Source organism: Podarcis tiliguerta (assembly GCF_965153285.1).
Source record: "Podarcis tiliguerta genome assembly, chromosome: 2".
NCBI classification, from domain to species: Eukaryota; Metazoa; Chordata; class Lepidosauria; order Squamata; family Lacertidae; genus Podarcis; species Podarcis tiliguerta.
Window position 1 is genome coordinate 107,936,066 of NC_139535.1, and position 18,562 is coordinate 107,954,627.

At 44.3% G+C, this 18,562-nt stretch overlaps 1 protein-coding gene across 21 annotated transcripts in view; it reads left to right on the forward strand.

The window, feature by feature from the left end:
- The window catches only part of BAZ2A (bromodomain adjacent to zinc finger domain 2A), a 63,406-nt gene that overhangs the window by 20,625 nt on the left and 24,219 nt on the right, over nucleotides 1–18,562 (forward strand). For 11 of the 21 annotated variants that reach the window (XR_014507984.1, XR_014507985.1, XR_014507986.1 and 8 more), the window contains exons 2-9: nucleotides 7,132–7,269; nucleotides 9,947–10,492; nucleotides 12,380–12,544; nucleotides 15,023–15,244; nucleotides 16,210–16,407; nucleotides 16,496–16,556; nucleotides 16,680–16,788; nucleotides 18,303–18,404. Coding sequence is in view for 18 of the 21 variants with exons in the window: in XM_083427201.1 (XP_083283327.1) it covers nucleotides 7,134–7,269; nucleotides 9,947–10,492; nucleotides 12,380–12,544; nucleotides 15,023–15,244; nucleotides 16,210–16,407; nucleotides 16,496–16,556; nucleotides 16,680–16,788; nucleotides 18,303–18,404 (1,539 nt within the window). In the remaining 3 variants the exon portion in view is untranslated. Of the gene's footprint in view, nucleotides 1–139; nucleotides 783–4,469; nucleotides 6,650–7,131; nucleotides 7,270–9,224; nucleotides 9,309–9,946; nucleotides 10,493–12,379; nucleotides 12,545–15,022; nucleotides 15,245–16,209; nucleotides 16,408–16,495; nucleotides 16,557–16,679; nucleotides 16,789–18,302; nucleotides 18,405–18,562 lie in introns of those variants that run through there. The other 10 variants (XM_083427199.1, XM_083427198.1, XM_083427200.1 and 7 more) reach the window with 7 other exon arrangements.

Below are 18,562 nucleotides of genomic sequence, written 5' to 3' on the forward strand. Positions count from 1 at the left end.
GTGAGGAAAGAGAGAGTAATGCGTGGGGCTGAACCAAAATGCGGACGGCGGCGGGGGGGAAGGGAAGGTGCGTATGAGAAAGACGTGGCCCCTGAGGGGGAGCCGAGAGAAGTTTGGCCCGAGTCGTTGTGAGGTGGGGGGGGGGGAGAGGGAGTGAAGCAAGTTTCATCGTAGGTGGGGGAGGGCGGCCGGCGGCGGTTGGTTTCCCTCATTCCGCTCTCCCGAAGTGAGGGGCGAAGGCCTAGTCAGGAGAGGAAGGCAAGGGAGTGTGAGCCCTCCCGCTTTGGGGTGAGACAGGGGGCCTCCTCCTCCTCCTCTTCCCCTCCCCCTTCACCCCAAAAGCCCTGAGGAGAAAAGAGGCTCCTTCGGTGGGGGAGGAGAAGCCCGTTGCCGAAGACATAACGCCTCCCGGGGGCTGCGCGTGTTCGAAGCGCCGCGCCAACTTCTCTCAGGAGTCGTGTGGGGACGACGACGACGACGACGACGACGGGCTGGAGTTGGGAGCAGGCCCCGCGGGGCACCGGCTCTCGCCCTCACGTCGATGCGGCGGGGCTCCCGTCTTCCCCAGCCCGGCATGGCGCGGTAGTCGAGGGGGAGGAGGAGGCTGGCGAGTCCCGGTAGCGGCAGCGTCGAGCGAGGGGAGCGTGGCCGCCGCTTCGCTCACCTCCGCAGGCGAACTGAAGAAGGGCAAGGCCTGGCCTTTGGGCTGGAAGCGTTTGGGGTTTTGCTCCCGGAGAAGAATGGCGGCGGCGGCGTTGGCGTTGTGGCTTAGTGTATAGGAGGTGGGAATTGGATGTGTTTTAACTCCACTTGGAAGTTGGGGGAAAGGCGCCCGGAACGTTTTGTCGGGTGCCCTTAGTTGGCCTCGAAAGAGTGGCGGCCAGTTTTGCGCGGCCGCTCCCTGCGCTCCAGCTCTTCTTCCATGGCGGCGAGGAGGGCTGCAGGTCCTTGAGTCTGGGGAGATAAGGCTGTGGGAAGATGGGATCTGTGGGCTTCGCTAAGGATCCCACTAGATCGACGAGAAAAGGTCGTTCCCTTCTTGGGAGTAGGGACGTGACCCGGGAATCCTGGCTTCCCTTTAGGGATCTCTAAATTTGGTGATGCCGCTTGTGGAGAGAATGGTTTGTAAACAAGGATGCAGATACCTGGGAATCCTATTAGCACATACACAAGTCATTAATATCCTGAACAGGGCTGGTGTTTGGAGACAGAAATGCCTTTATGACAAGTCTGTGGAAGAAAACCCAGGAATTCTGCTTTGTGGATGGAGATTACAATCGGGGATTATGGCTCCGAAATTTGGGTCTGCCCTAGTTTTCATATTGGGCACCGGAAGGATTTTCTAGTTACTGTGGGTCCCCATCAAAGATAGTTTCTGATACTGGAGGTTTATTTAGCATGTGTACAGGAAGTGTTATTTGTATGTAGGTGGTATGGGGCAATTTCTGATGGCAGTCTTCCGTGTATTTTGGAAGTTGAGAGGCCAAGATCTTAGTACCATGAGGGAGGCTGCAAATGTGGTTTGGCTGGATGATGGTTAGGGCTGAGAGAGCCTTTTGTGTATGTGTGGAGGGTGGGGTGTGGGCATAGGGAATCCCCGGTGACTGGCAGTGAGGTGACTGGGAGACCAGAGCTGTCTCTTCCCCTGCTTACAGCATCTTGATGCAAACAGCCCTCTTTCCTCTGCTCCCTCCCCCAACCTTGCAGGAACTGGCCGGGAAATGGCAGCTGTGTTTGTTGCTTTCTGAAATGTCCTTTTTAATCAGATTTGGTTTCTGTTTCTGGCTTTCCCTAAACTCCTTGGCTAGATTAGCCCTATTCCCCAGCAGCCAGTTGGCACAAGATCCTGTAGTTTAGGGTTATCACCACCTTCTTTTTAAAGTTACATGGAATTTAAAGAGGCAGTCATATATATTCTAACTTCGCAAAATGGGAAGCTACAAAGCAGGGGTCAGCAAACTTTTTCAGCAGGGGGCCAGTTCACTGTCCCTCAGACCTTGTGGGGGGCAGGACTATATTTTTTTGGGGGGGGGAGAAATGAACAAATTCCTATGCCCCACAAATAATCTTCATACGTGTCACACACATATAGTTCTCAAGTATATACTTATTTTATGATTTGCCTAGAGTACTGCCTAGTGTACACCATTTATCCTGAGGTATTTGGTAGTGGGTCATTCTTGGTTGCATTCACAGAGCATTCTCCCTTTCCTTTTTGTTGGATTTCAAGTGAAGCAACATAACCGTGGAAAACCAAACAGTGTAAGGTTACTAACAGATATATTGTCATTGAGAGGTAAATTATGGCAGCCTTCCTAAAAGAAGTCTATCCATGATCCCTTTTCATCTTTTATTTCCTGCAAATTAAATCACATGGCCCATATTTTAAAGCACAGATGTGGGGCATGGCTTGTGACCTTCCTAAAGTTGTTGATGGGAGCCAGAGTTGAACAACATTAAGAGAGCCACAGGCTCCCCATACATTTTAAGACATTTTTGTGTTTACAGGGGCTTGGTTGCATTGCACAGATATAGAACTTGGCAGTCCTCAGCAACTGAAAAACAGTTACTGGTTAAAAGGTTCTAGATTCTTCTTGGCCTCAACCAATGGTAATCTTTCACAAATGTCATAACATACCCAGGACCTCCCTCTTTCATAAAAAGAAAGCTTTAATAAGATGGTGCATCTAATTTAACTCCTGTTCCCAATTTGTAGTCTTACAAATACGTTACTGTAAAAAGAAAAAGAAATTCTACATGAAAAGTACTTAATGTGATTTAAAAAAAATATATCAAGGTTTTTGTTGTTAATTTCTGCTAGGGCAAGGAGAGCATTTTATGGTGAAGTATGGAGGTAGGACTCTCAAAGTAGGACTGACCACATTGTCTGAAGCACATTTTGACAGCTTAGGACAGGAGGTCTTAAACTTGTAGGCAGAGTGTTTCATTTCTGTGGCTGGAGCATGAGTATGCATCAAACTCCGCACCCATTCACTAAGAATAGTTAAAAACAGAAGAGGCCCTGACTCGACAAGGCTGTAACCCATCTGTACATACTATTAACTACTTGCCCTGCCCACGGGGAGAAATGAATGACTATGGTTTCATCCTTTGCCACTTTCTCAGGCTATAGGATTCCCTGCTCCCATCCTTTTCATACATTTGAAACATCTGCTTCTGTTGGGATTACATGAGAGACATAGGCCTGAGATATTTACAAATAGGACCTCTGTCTATATCAGCTGTTCCGTGTTATTCTGGCATGTGCAGCTCCTGTCAAACCACACCCCTTCCCTTTAAACTGTTTCAGTCGTTCTTGTTGGCTGCAATTAATTCATCCATTTTGCTTGGCTTCTTTCCTAACAAACCATTCTGCCTTCCCCTTTAATTACAAGGCCTTCCCAGCACTTCACCTCAGCTCCAGCTCTGTTTGTCCCTGTGCTGGAGCAGCAGCTGCCTTTTCTGCTACTACCCTGGCCCTTAAAGGGACATTCACAGTAATTTTATGGTTCAGCTCAGCTGCTGTGCAGTGTCAGGGTAGGATCCATTGCTTTTTGAAAGGGGAGCAGCAAGTGGAATAGGTGGCCTTAGTGCGTTGCAGAGATGATTCCTGACAGTGCATATTGAGTTGAGGGAAAGGCATTTTCCCTGCTGCTATTAGTAGAAGCCTTTCCCCACCCCCATCTCTGCAGCTACAGAAGCCTTGCAGTTTAGGTGGTGGAGCTTGGCATGACATTGCAGTAATAGAGGTGTGTGTGGGAGAGAGAAGCTTCGTGATGTGAGGGAGATTGAAGCAGTGAAGCAGAAGCTATGGATGAAATGCGTATTTCATTAACATTTAGTTTATTTATTTTTACACCTGGTTTGGGTACATAAATTTGATTCTGACAATGATTGCTTCCTGGGGAGAAAAGGGCAGGGTGATTGATTTTGACCTGGTCAATTATCTAAGTATGTCAGCTTGGCAGAAATAAAGATTCTGGAAAAGAAGCAGCTCTGCATTCTGGTTTTATCTCTCTAAATGACTTTTTGACTTTACATTTTGGTCACTGGCACTTTCCTTCCAGGTAGTGAAGCATTTCTAAGCTCTTGTCCCTGTGCAAGGGCATTTGGAAAGGTGCTGTTCTTCATGTTTTCTGTCCAAGCATACAGATGGGGGGTATGGTGTATGTTTTAAGCAATATTGAGACGCTTCTAGAGTTAAGGCTGCAACTTTTTTGGCTTATGGAGCCCACCCCTCAGAAGGAATGCACATGCCTAGAGAGGAGGAGCCCACACCCTACTGCTTAGCTCTCTCTCAACCACTACTACAGTAGCAGGGGGAAATTTCTCTGTGGAATGTGCTAGGTGGTTTTTGTCCTCTTCTCTGTAGCTTTCTTCTTAAAAGCCTTTCCATTATTTTCCCTTTTGTCCCATCCCCCCATATAGCTTTTATCTGTCATTCTTAATGACAGATATGCTTATGGCACAGCTACCTTCATATAAGCAGTGTGAGGGGTTTGACAGTTCATTGACCATGACAGGTAGCCATTCCTGGTACAGTAGTACCCCGGTTTAAGAACAGTCCTGTTTACAAACAATTTCGTTTACGAACTCCACAAAACCGGAAGTAGTGTCCTGGATTGCGAACTTTACCTCGGTCTAAGAATGGAATCCAAACAGTGGAAGGGCACCGGCGACAGGAGGCCTCATTAGGAAAAGTACACCTCTGTTTAAGAACAGTTTTGGTTTAAGAATGGACTTCTGGAACAGATTAAGTTCGTAAACCGAGGTACCACTGTATTGGTTCTGTCTTGAGGAGGCACACAGGATGGGCAACTATTCTTAGTGCCAAAATTTATGAAGTAGGTACTAGGTTCAGTAAAACTTTTGAAACAAATAGCAAATACAGGAGGGGGAGGAAAGATAACCATGGCTTTCCTTTTAATGTGTTTGTTCTCAGACTGTGAACTGTTTGAGAGGGTTGGTGTCATCTCTCCTGTTAAGTAAATGGACCTGTGTCATCATTACTTTTGAGGGGTATCCTAATATTATGTCATTCCATAGGAGTCGCCCAAGTGCAAGTGTCATATCTTTCTACTGTTCATACTCTTATATATACAGGATGCCACACTATATTAAAGGTTTGTTGAAGTTTGTTCTGAGCTTTGAGTGGAAGAAGTATTATTTAATAGTGAGGCTTCATGGCAAAGCTTCTGGATTCAAGATGTAATATAAACTGTGGCTGCTGTAATTATTTTAGTAAGGAAGTTTCCTTGGTGACTTACTGTGATGTACGTGCTTACTTATGCAGAAGATGTATATTGTCAGACTGGTCTGAATCTGTAGCTTACACTCCATCCTCATTCATTCATCCATGTGTTGCCTTCCTTGGCAGCTGTCCAGACCTGCCTTGAGCATTTTCTCTTTAGTCTTCTATTTCAAAGGGGTGGGGAGGGAAAGGTCCTGCTTGAAGCTGGTAGGAATGCCATGTTTGGGAGCCACAGATGTCCCACTGGACACACAGGGAATGGACTAGGCCCCATGCCAAGAGAGTATGCCCTCTGCTTTATTTTCATCCAGCTTCTTTGAACAGTGCATCTATTTAGTGCATTAATTTCAGTAACAGGAAATGGTGGCTTTTTCCCAGAGCTGCAGAGAGGCGAAAGTTCATCTGCATCCCTGTGGAATGAGAAAATGACTAGCTAGGCGGGGGCGGTGATGCTTTGGTAAAGCTTGCATCATCTGATGAGGAATTTTCACATACTACTTTGCAGTGCATGAGGCCTAGAAAGCCACGGAAGGAGCAGAGACTTTGCAGTCAGCCTGCTCAGTAAAATGTTTTTAAAACAGGAACGGCTCTGCATTAATACATTGAATCCCTCTTTCTCAGTAGTAATGGAGTCTTTTAATCACTTTTCAAGAACTGTTTGGTCCTTAAGTTTCCTCTCCAAGGAAAGCATTTTAGGGGCCTATTTGTGTGGCAAGTGGACTTTATAACTACATATTAAGAACCATCCTGTGGACATATTGCTATTTGATAGTTAAGTGAGAGTAACCCTGAAGCTTGCAAAAGCGATGTGTTTAAATAGATTCTGGTGTTAGAATGGAGTGCCTGAGTGGATTTCAGAACCCCTGGCTGAACTTTCCCCATTCAAGATAAGTTGAAATTGGTGCTGTTGGTCACCTCATGACATACCGTATTTTTCCATGTATAAGACTAGGTTTTTTTACTAAAAAATAATGTCAAAAATTAGGGGGCATCTTATACTCTGGGCCATCTCCCCTCCCCCCATTTTCTTAAATCTGAGTCCCCCAAAATAGGGGGCGTCTTATACATGGGGGTGTCTTATAAGAAAATTATACCGTATTTTTCTGTCTATAAGGACTTCAATGTGAGGACTTACATTGTGTGTTTGGGGAAATTTCCCTTTCTCCTAAGAGGCAGAGAGCAATCAGTCAGTGTTGAACTTAGTTGCACACTTTCTGATGAAAGCCTGGGTTTTATCAAAAGGGACACAATGGCTTTAAATATATGGACATTAAACTAACTGTCCTATTGGTATAGCATCTGCCCTGCTTGCTAATTTTGAGAGCTAGTGTAGCATAGTAGCTGCAAGACCAAGGTGTTAGCCAGGAAATCACTAGTGCACCACCTGGCTGGCCATAGGTAAGCCATTCTCTCTCAGCCTCCCCCCCCCCCCCCCCATTTCCAATATGGGGATAATAGTATTGTTTTATCTTACAATACAGTGGTACCTTAGTTTGCAAACAGTCTGGTTTGCATACGTTTTGGATTACAAACACATCAAGCCCGGAAGTGCATGTCCCAGTTTGCAAACTTTTTTTGGATTACGAACACAAAAATTTGGAGGCCCCCTTGGCAAAAGCGGGCCTTGGGTTACAACCTGTTTTGGTTTACAAATGAACCTCTGGAATGGATTATGGTTGTAAACCAAAGTACCACTATATCTTGTTCTAAGGATTATTGGGATAAGATGTGATATAACACTAAATGTCTTGGTATCTTTTGTTTAGTCACTGGCTAACATGTTATGTTGGGGGATTTTTTCACTGCTGTCTGTGAAAAGCAGCATCTGTGTAATGACTTTAACTTTCTGTTGCATCTTTTGCATTTTCTTTTCTCCTTAGAAATGGAGGCGAACAACCATTTTAATTTCACTGGCCTTCCCTCTTCACCTGCTGCCTCAGGACAGAAACCTGCGCCTTCCTCAGGGGACAATGTCTACACAAATGGATCTCCCATGAACTTCCCTCAGCAAGGGAAAAGTAAGTGTGGGGCAATGGACCTGGGTCTTTTGACCTTAGTGACAGGCATCAGCATTGATCATACATGGTCTTATAGCAAACACTACTAGCCCTTGCCTTTATAGATTGAAGTTCCACTTCTTTTCTGAGTATCTCTTTGCAGAATGGTAAGGAGAACTGTGTGGATGATGGTTGTGCCTCAGGAGGAGTGTAAGGAACTTGAATACCACAGCAACAGGCAAAGTTGTGTGTATTCTCACAGGCCACTGCGAAAGCACAACTGGATATGATGTGAAAATCTGATATTTTCTTACTGTTAAAGGTGGGAGAAAGAATTAAGGCTAGTCATGGAGTAAAAACTCAGATGAGTGCTGTTTGCCTGCTGGGAATGGAACTTATGGGAGGAATTCAACTTTGCACTCTTCTGAACATTCTGTCAGTTCAAGCATTTCTTCTTGCTAGGTGGAATACTCTCCCCTCCCCCCACCGTGTTCTGTTCTGGGGATTCTCCTGACCCTCTTGAGTATGGGTAGGCAAACTAAGACCCGGGGGCCGGATCTGGCCCAATCACCTTCTGGGAATCAGCATGTTTTTACATGAGTAGAATGTGTCCTTTTATTTAAAATGCATCTCTGAGTTATTTGTGGGGCATAGGAATTTGTTCATTTCCTACCCCCCTCCGAAAATATAGTCCGGCCCCCCACAAGGTCTGAGGGACAGTGGACCGGCCCCCTGCTGAAAAAGGTTGCCTGTTGTGCTTGTGGAAGCCCTTGCGCTGGTTTCTGCTAGCATGCTGAGTTGCATGTATCTGGGCTCAAGAGTTGTTGCTGTTTCAAATATGTTATAATTCAGTTAAAGCAAGCTTGGAAGGGCTTGTGAAGATTTAGGATAATCCGTGTAAGGCATTTCCCAGTGTGCAGTTTTTATCTGACCTTGCATAATTTCTTCAGTAGTGGTGTTGCTTCCCAAAGGTTTATTAATTTTAATTAATTAATTTGGCAGAATATTAAAGTGAGGCTATTGCTTGTAAACTAACAAAGAGTGCACAGAGGAGCTGGGAATTGGAGAACATATTTTAAAAACAGCAACAACCGAAGGCAAATCTCAAAAGCTGCTGAAGTAAAAGTGTGTATTCCTGAAAACATTCCCAATTTACAGATGTTGCAATATGACCACTCTTTAAGAAGGCACTTCAAGAAATAAAGAAGGTAACTGTAAATTGAAGAGTTTTCAGGAAAAAGCACCTTTTTAGGTTCACTTCCTTGTTTGGAGGAGAGGGTTGGAAATGGTGCTGTCCTTTCCTCTCCCCCTTTATAGATGTTGAAGATCTTTCTAGCTACATTGGAAGGAGAGAGTCTGCTTGGGTTATGACACCACTTAGCTCAAAAGAGGAGCCTAGCCTGGCTGCCTTTTTCTCCTTAAGATGCCTACTGAATACAAGTATGGGAGGATGAAACACTTTTCAGTTTCCTTCTAGAGCATGGAAATGCTGCTTTGTCTTTGATTGATAGTAGTTCTAATCTTTACTTAAATTACCAAGACATCATCCCCCATATCCCCTCTTTTCCACCTAGGCTCAAAAAATAAAACAGGGTTACCCCATTTTCTTTATCCAGAAATGTTCTCCCCACTGGCTTTCAAGGAGCCGGTAGCCTTTCTAGAATTCTGTCTATCTGGTCATACAGGGTAAAGGTCTTCAAAACAGACCAACACTCCACTTCTGTTGCTGCTTCTGTTGTTCTGTGGGCCTCTGCCGTTTTGGCTGTTAGGACCCTGTCTAGTTTGCAGTCCCTAGCTGCTACCACCTATTTTACTTTTTCCACTCAGATTCCGATAAAGTTTCCTCCAAAAACCTTTAGAATAAGTACAGATACAGCCACCCCAGAAATAGTAGCACTATAAAGGTCAGCCCAGCCATTGCAGTCCTCATTGATTAAGGATGGAAACGGATCAAAATTAGCATCATCTTTTTCCAGAAGACAAGAAAGAAAATACATCCTGATTACAGCTCTTCCCATACTGAAGACATACTAGGTGGAAAAGACTACATACATTGGGAGGTGAGGGGAGAAAGGGGGGCATGTCAACATTTGTTAAAGGCTAATGCATCTTTTATCATTTGTAGTTACCAAGAAAAACTTAGAAACATGACTTGAGAATGTGGCAAAAAAATAGAAATCAGTAGGCAAGGGGAGGAAATAATTTGGGGGGGGGGATTTGGCAAAAAAGGGAATGGGTTCAAATACTGCATATGAGAGAAGTAGATGCACTGAGGTATGCGTGTGTCTTTTTGCCTTGCCCACCGTCCAAGGAGCTCAGGGCAAAGTTCATGAAGTTATTTCATTCAGTCCCTTCAACCATCTTGAGGTATGCTAGAGTGTTGGCTTGGGCTGATCTTAAACCCAGACTGTGTGATGAATTAATCTCAGAGCCCCCTCTGTAAAATCAGAATAGTGACCTACCTCATAGGCCTGTTAAGAGGACAGAGACTGTAAAATTCTTTTTCAAAGTACATGCTAATACACATTTCTTATCCAGTTTACTCAACTTCATTGTGTCTTGTTTTATCTCCCCACCCCCCCACCCCTATTTTGTAAAAAGAGACAGGCCCAAAGGTGGATAGAACTTTCTCCTCAGTCAGTGTTCCTTGCATTTGTTGTGAGTTTTTAATAGCTTTTTTCCTTCCTTTTGTTTACAGGTTTGAATGGAGATATGAATGTTAATGGCTTATCTACTGTATCTCATGCTAGTACTTCAGGGACCCGCTCCTCAACCAACTCACACCTCCAACACCCCTATGACTATCTCTGGAACTATTCTCAGTACCCATCTGGCAATGGCAACAACCTCAAGGACAGCCCACTGTTCTCCCAGTATCCACTGAACGGTATTGCTGGAGGCAATCGGCAAGGCTCACCTGGGCACACCACCAATCTGAGGGGAAGTGGCAGTGGGCAAGAGTTCTGGGCAAACGGCACTCCAGGGACCATGGGACTTAACTTTGATTCAACAGAGCTCTATGACTCTTTCCCTGATGATCAGAATTTTGAAATCCTGCAAAATGGCCCATCCAGCTTCTACACATCATCTCAGCCTTCCCCTATGCTTGGCTCTGGCAGCCAGGACTTCTCACCACAGCAGGATGAACCAGGCAATGAGGAGCCAGTGAAGGAAACCTCCTCGGCAGTCTCAGAAAATGGCACCAGATTGATTGGCAGCATGGAGCTGGAGAACACACAGCCAGGTATGACTGCCAATGGTACCCAAACTTTTTATTCAGGAAGCTTACCTTTGCAATATGATACCCCTGCCTGTCTGCCCCAGAACACACTCATGCCTGGATTAATCATTAGGCTATGGTAAAAGGCAGGGTCTTTGCTAGACTGAGAGTCTTATTACAATGTACCGTATTTTTCGCTCTATAAGACACACCAGACCACAAGACACACCTAGTTTTTGGAGGAGAAAAACAGGAAAAAAAATATTCTGAATCTCAGAAGCCAGAACAGCAAGAGGGATTGCTGCGCAGTGAAAGCAGCAATCCCTCTTGCTGTTCTGGCTTCTGGGACAGCTGTGCAGCCTGCATTCACTCCATAAGACGCACATACATTTCCCCTTACTTTTTAGGAAGGAAAAAGTGAGTCTTATAGAGCAAAAAATACAGTAATTATCTAAGAGCATCTTAGGATGGAGATTTGCTGATCCTGCTCATTGTGCCAAGTGCCGTTAAAATTCTTCAAAGTTCAGAATTTTATGGTTGTTCCCCTATTGCATGTTCTAGCTAAGGGAGCAGTGATGGAGAGAATGAATCATTACGCCTGCTTCACTTGGTTTACAATATTTATAACCTGTCCTTCACTGGTTGCCCGAGGGTGGAAATATATACATCATTAAAATACTAGATTTTAACTACTCGAAAATCAAATGCACCTAGAATATTTAAAACTAATGATTAGAATATTCAACATCCCTGTTTCATTAAAGCTAGCAAATAAATTTCAAATTGGTGACTCGCAATATTAATCCTCCCCAACCCTCCCAGAGTCTAGGCGGACAGGTCTGTCTTCACCTGCTGGCAAAAAGCAAATAATGGTGCATGGTGCAACTCGTAAGGGAGGACATTCCAGACATGCAGTCCCACCAAAGAGAAGACACTGTTGCATTACTGCCCCTGAACTTGGCCTAGCAGGGAAATCACACATAGAGCCTCCCCTGCTGATCTTGGTCCATGGGCAGGCTAATATGAGGTGATGCTTCTCCCGGACTATTCCTATCCATGGAGTCTACTTCAGTGTGATTCCAGACAACCTTCTACTTAAAGTTCCTATCAGACCTGGCTTTAGCAGGCCTCTAGCTGTCTTGCTGCCTTCCTGCTCTGGCCAGATTTCAAAGGCCAGTTTGCCACCTGAAAAAAAATCTGCTGGACAGCTACTTGAAAATGCAGAGGTGGCAGAGAAGCAATCTTTCTTTGCCACTACCACCACCTAAGTTTATACCTGGGAGTTTCAGTCATATAGGCCCTGTGCTGATCATGAATTGCCCTTTAAGTCACCAGAAGGCACCTGCAGTTAAGGGGACGAGAGCGACAAGTCCACACTGGTGTTGTTCATAGATTTTTGAAAAATCCTGTGGAAGCAAAATGAGGGTGTGAACTCAGGCAAATACAAGTCACATATCAGCTTTGAAGAGGAATGAGGTTGAGGTGTGTTTGAGCAGCAGAATAACTTACTTTGGTTCAGTGTCAAAAGACCATGACTACAGATAAGCTGTATATGTGGACCTTAACTCAAAAAGCTTTGCAATCCCAGAAGTACCTCATGGACCTGGAGCTTGCTGTGTCATGTCAAAGGCTATTCTTAGAGTGGGTGCTTTTGTCAAGCAACAAGGCATTATCTGATGCAGCTTTCAAGGTACACTGGAGTGATATGTTATTGATTTGCTTTGGCGACATCATCAGACACTTTGTTCCACAAAAGGCAAAAGTTCCTGACTTTACTTTGCCATCTATGCTGATTAGTTGTTTTGTGATGTTCTGTTCATTTCCGTAACTTCTCTGGTTCTAATTGATGGCTGACTTTTTAATGATGTGGAAAGTATAATATTAGCTTTTAAAAACAAAAATCTCTTGCAGAGTTGAAAATATGTGGCTACAGTGGTCCTTCTCCTGTTGGTGAGCCTCTTAGCCAGGAAGCTTCTGTCTTGGAACCTGATGCTGGAGGTGGTTGTCTGGAAGATGCTTCTCGGATTCCTCCTCCACTGGAGGACCCCTTGGAACCATTCGAATCACTGGACAGAGGTAAAGGGGTCGGGTTTTGCTTTTGCATCATTTCCATGTAGTCATCAGTTATGGCGACAGCTATATGGAGTTTGCTGGATAAGGGGCTTCTCTGGATAGTTTGTCCTGAGGCCTGTATAAATGCAGTCAGTAGCAACTTCTCTGCTGATCACAAAGTGTTCTGTGCACTGTCTGCAGCTAGCTCCCATGTGTGAGCATGTGCTGCTGCTGTTACAGATGTGCAGGCTCTGCAGTAACATTGTCCTTGTGCCTTTTGATACTTGCCCTCTAAGCCTAGGCAGCTATGGGCAAAAGTGCTAAGCCTGTTTGCCCTTTCTCCATCTTACTGATGATTGTGGCTAGCTGCTAAAGCAAAAACATTCAGATAGGATTAAATAGGAGACTCGTCAGTGTAGGGACCCTAGCATTAATGGTACTAAAGGCACATGCTCACTTTTGAATTTCCTCTTGAGCTATATTTCTACATAATGCCAAATGGACACTTTGAGAGTCCCAAAATAGCAATTTGGGGTCAGTTTGTGCTGTATAAAACAATAGACAGGTGGCAAATAGGCTACCCTGAAGAGAACAGCTGGCTCGTAAATTTGGCACAGGAAGAGTTATGGACTCCAATTTTGGTCCACTACTTAAACTTCATACCTGACCTTTGATCCCAATACAGTGGTACCTCTGGTTACATACTTAATTTGTTCCGGAGGTCTGTTCTTAACCTGAAACTGTTCTTAACCTGAAGCACCACTTTAGCTAATGGGGCCTCCTGCTGCCGCCGTGCCGCCGGAGCACAATTTCTGTTCTCATCCTGAAGCAAAGTTCTTAACATGAGGTAATATTTCTGGGTTAGCGGAGTCTGTAACCTGAAGCTTATGTAACCTGAAGTGTACGTAACCCGAGGTACCACTGTACTAGTTTTTGGAAGCAAGTTGCCTTAAGCGTAGATAAACATCTCCTTGCAGGATCCTTATTTTCCAGCAGTACTTTAAGCCAGAGATTCAAACTGAATGCTTGTAGCTGTCTATATATAGCTCCCATTAGATTTTTAATGCTATCAATTTTAGTAAACTTTATCCAGAATAACCCCCAAAAAATAAATATTGCAAGTTTCACAAAAGCAAGAAGAGCATGCACGCTGCTATATGTATAAATTGAGGTCCACAATGCATATTCTGATAACTTCAAAATAGCTTCTGTCTTCATTGGCCTAAATAGCTCTACCCTTACCATTATTTATCCATAGATAATAGCTGTTTATCAGTCGTTACAACTTCATTATTTATTGTTTTACCATGAAATTACAATTCTTGTTGCTCCTAATAGATTTTGGATCAGATATATTTACTGGAAATATATTGCTTACAATATCCCAATAATTAATCAATATATAGGTTAATTGACCATGCTCTAACACCATCCCCCAACATGCTTTAATACCCATATGCTTCAATTATCATGCATTGCCTCGTGTTTATAAGCCACTATCCTGACCACATCTTTTCCAGTATTTGCTATTAAACTTTTTCTCCACTGTTAAGTCAATTAACACTCAAATTGATTATTTTAACTCCCTTAAGATGAGGAAAGTGGCTGACACTGATGAAGGCATATATATTCCTTCATCTTGAGCATGTTTCCCAATTTACTACCTCAGTTGAGGATAATTGAATTCAAAATTATATATTACTCCTTTATCCACCTTCCTGAGCAATAGGTTTGCAACATTGGAAGAGGTATGAAAACATAATGGTTTTCCTAAACAAAAACATCAGATTTTATGAAAGTTGATGAGGAAGTTGTTCCTCATCAGTTTTTCTAATACCTTTTCATATATAGATGATCCAATTTATAATCTTGTTTTTCCACATTTCTAAGAATTCTCCCAGGAACTGGGGAAATCTAATTACTGTGTTGGTTTTCACTTTCATGAAACCGCAGGCAATTCCCTTCTCCGTGTGTGAAAAATCATGTGAACTGGGAAGTCCCTGGTTAAAATCCCCTTCTGCCATGAAGGCGTTGTTGGCCTTAGGTGTGCCTGTATTCCCTCTGCTTCAGTTTTCTCCCTGTGATATGGACATAATACTGCTCCATCTGTAGTAGAGATTACAGAGCAGGATATAAAGTATGCTATAAAAATGCTATTATTAACAAGCAGACTCATGGTTTTCTATCTTGTCTTAACTTTACTTTTTTTAAAAAGGTGGTTTTCTAAAAAGAATTGCATAGCCAGTGTGACCAAGTGATTAGAAAGTTGAACTTGGACTGGATTTCAAATCCTTAGTAAATCATGGTTAGCCTTGTCCAAGTTGCAGTCTGTTTTCTCCCTCTCTTTAGAAGGGTAGTATTAAAGACGAGTCTCATTTTGCAAATTAATAGTGCTCTAGAGCATGTAAGTGATCCTCTGATCCTAGCTGAGAGTATTGTGGGGGTGAGGCTGCTGAGTTGGATGCTAAGCAACAGATGTTTCTCCCGATTCATAAATTGCAGACCCAGGGACAGGAGATCTTTATGAAATGGATACATCCGAGCTGGTGAGTGGCAAATCTCCTCTGGAAGACCCTCCTGACATCTCTGCCCTGGATTGTCCTGGCAGCCCCTCTCTCAACCCTTCCGACTCATTCAGTCTATTGGCGGATGACAGCCAGCCTGACACCTCACTTTTTGGAAATGCCAGTTTGGCGCCTGTTCTTGAAGAGTCTGTTCTGCAAGGTGAGAAAGGACTACAGGTTCTAAGAGATATAGCTGCCCCTTTGTTTAGAGGAATATTGAGCTATAAATTTTATGGTTTGACTCTTCTGGGTTGTAACGAAAGAAATCTAGAGTCCTGGTGGGCTGTGTTCTAGTAATAAATTATCTTGTAATTATTGGCAACATTGTAGCATATGTTCACTTGAAGACCTATAAATGAAGGTTTATACGTACAGCAATTATGTTTTTGTTTTGGTATAGATGGGGATTAAATTTCTTCCATTGTCTGAGGATAATCATAATCTTAACTTCATAATATCCTGGAGGGGGGTGCTGTGATAATGCCCAGTAGATTGTTATTAAACTGTACTGAATTATATTAGCCATCATTGAAGAGGCTGTATATCTACTTTTTGAGGTGCATGTAGACTTTGCATCTCATAGCAACCACAGTATAGAATGGAAAATGTGTGCTAACCCTTGAGTAACTTCAGTACAGAAGATAAGGAATTGGTTAAATTTGGAATGCATAGATGACTTGACTCTTTTATATACTGTGAGGCCTTCAGTTTTCTCCCCCTCTTCCTTGAAGTCTGTTTGGAAGTGTCTTAAACAATTCACAGTGGGGAAAACTCTGCTGGGAAAAGAACACATAGCCAAGGCAGGATTAATCCCTGACCTCCTGCCCATCGGCTGATGTCACCAGTATCATCAGTTGATGGATGGGTTGGTGTAGTTAAGGGGAAACAGCCTCACAAGTCAAATTGGACCCCCTAATGGGCCAAGATTGACCCACAGGCCAGGGGTTCCACACCCTGACTTAGCGCAAAGTGAGTAATTTATGTGAGTACTCTTTAAGTGTGTAGGTAGATGTATAACTAAGTACTGTTAACCCCTACTCTTCTTCATCTGTGTTCGCTTTTCTAGATTATAATTATTTTCCTCTCTGCATCCCCATTTACCTGTTTTTGCCTTCTTTGCTGCAGACAGCAGCCTGGAGTTAACAGCTGTGAGTGAAGTAGGACAAGAGGGCACAGAATTTCTGGATTCACAAGCACCACTTGAACCAGAAGCTCTAGATACCCCCTTGGAAGAGGTAACCAAGAGCAGTTGCCCAGAAGACTCCACATCCATGATAGAGGGGGACAGTAAAGAGGCCTCAACATTCAGTGTGTCAGCAAAAAGTAAGTAGACTTCTCAGCTGCCTAGACTGCATTTGAAAACATTAGCCGGTGCTTGTTAGTGTTGGTAACAGTAGTTCTTTCTGCTCAGGTGATGTTCCAAGAAGGCGGATAGCCACAGCAGAAGAGGTGCGGTACCCCTTAAAGCATGGGTAGGTAGCATCATCTGCTTGGCGGGGTGGGTTTCTGTCTTGTAAAAGGTGCTGATCAAGGCATGATGTCTTGAATTGGACAGTGCATGTATCTAGTCTTTAACAGGCCATCTTTATGTTTAGGTGGCGAAGGGAGGTGTATATCAAGAAGGGAAGCAGCCGTTGGCAAGGAGAAACCTGGTACTATGGGCCCTGTGGCAAGAGGATGAAGCAGTTTCCGGAGGTGATAAAGGTAAAACGTAGTTCTCAGAGGGGAATTGGTGGTGACTTGAGCTCTTTTGGGAACCACTTTTCCCTAGACACAGTTCCTGTTTCTTCACTCAAGGGCAAAGAGACCTTCTACAGGAGTGGATTCACTTGCCTTTGAAATCCTATAATTGTTTTTATAGTTAATCTCTCTGGTACGTTTCATGGGAAGTGAGTCATAAATAAAGCAAAATAATCATTTGATGTAACAACCAGGACTCTGGTTTTTACCGTACCACAGTGGTAGAGGAAGACAGGATGCTGAGTTGCTATGGGATTCTTCCTTGCCTTGGATCTGTTGGAGGCAGTCAGCCCTGCGGAGCAGCAGTTTGACATTGAGATGATATTTGTAGTGACGGTTGATAAACTTTTGTCGTTTATACCCCATGGAACAGAGGTTTCCAACCTTTTTGAGTCCATGGCTCCCTTGACCAACTATATTCTTTTTGTGGCACTCCCGTGAGGCTCAGGAGCCCAGTTATGTCACTCCTTGCCTGCAGAGCTGGCAGCCTTTTTTGTACACATTCCCTTGTGGAGTGTTCCCTCAATCTCCTCTCCTCACCCCTCTCCTTGAGAGTCCTCCAGGCAGCCCCTGCCCCTGGTCTCTGAGCTGCCCCACCCCACCCCAAAGAGAGGTGCCTCCTCACATTGCCTCACAGGGGCCTGGGACTTGTCTGTCCATTCCCAACAGCAAGGGGTGGCTGGCTGGGTGGCTGGGCTCCCCTGCCAACTTGCTTGCTTACTCCAAGGCCGCCTCAGCTCCAGGCAACCAGCACCTGCTGGCCAGACCCAGAGGCACCATTCACCTTCTGAACTTGTAGCCAGGGCTGATGCAGCAAACAGCCACACAAGCCTTTGGGAGGCAGAGGTGTGAGAAAGCATCAGAGGAGGGAGGGAAGGAAAGAGGGACAGAGGCCAGTGTTGCCCGCGGCATCCCTGACCATCATTCAAGGCACACCAGGGTGCCACGGCATACTAGTTGAAAACCACTGGTATAGAGATCTATTTGGAAAGCAAAGTAGTATGGGGATCAGCACTACTTGACTATCTCTCTTTGTTATTGTTCAGTGGTCCTGCATCTCAGATAGCCTATGACTCTTCAATCTCTTCCCCTGCCCCCTGCTTCAAGCCTTGTTACTTCCTCTCAGACATGACTCACGGTAGTCACTCCCATTTCCTTCACTTGGAGCTTGGGAACTATTAACTGTGCTGAATGTGATTTCTGCTTTAGAGCATCAGTCCAGAAATCAGCTTCACCCTCTTCAGATTCTTTCTACCAGACTGCAAGTGGCCTTACTTGTTAATGCATTAGCCCTTTCAGTAGGCAACATCCAGCATGAATTTCTTGGGTGCCTTTTTCTTCTCGAGATGGATTCACCAAGTCTCATTACCGCCAAAGGGCATGGTGTCCACCTCATAGAGAGCCCCTCCCCTAGTAAGAGACTAGATGCTACACAGGATCTGATCAGCTCATATTTTGGCCATTTACTTCCCTTCCAGTATCTGAGCAGAAACATTGTGCAGAATGTCTGTCGTGAACACTTCAGCTTCAGTCCTCGAATGCCAGTAGGAGACTTCTTTGAAGAGCGAGATACACCCCAGGTTAGTAATGGTATTAGTCCAGGAGTTTGCTAGGGATCACTGGCACCAATCTTGTTTACAGCTGTCTGTAGGTGATCATGTGCTTCAGGGGAGGGAATACAAATGAAGCTTTATAAGGCACAAGATGTTTCTGTGCCTATTATCAGTTTCATAACTGT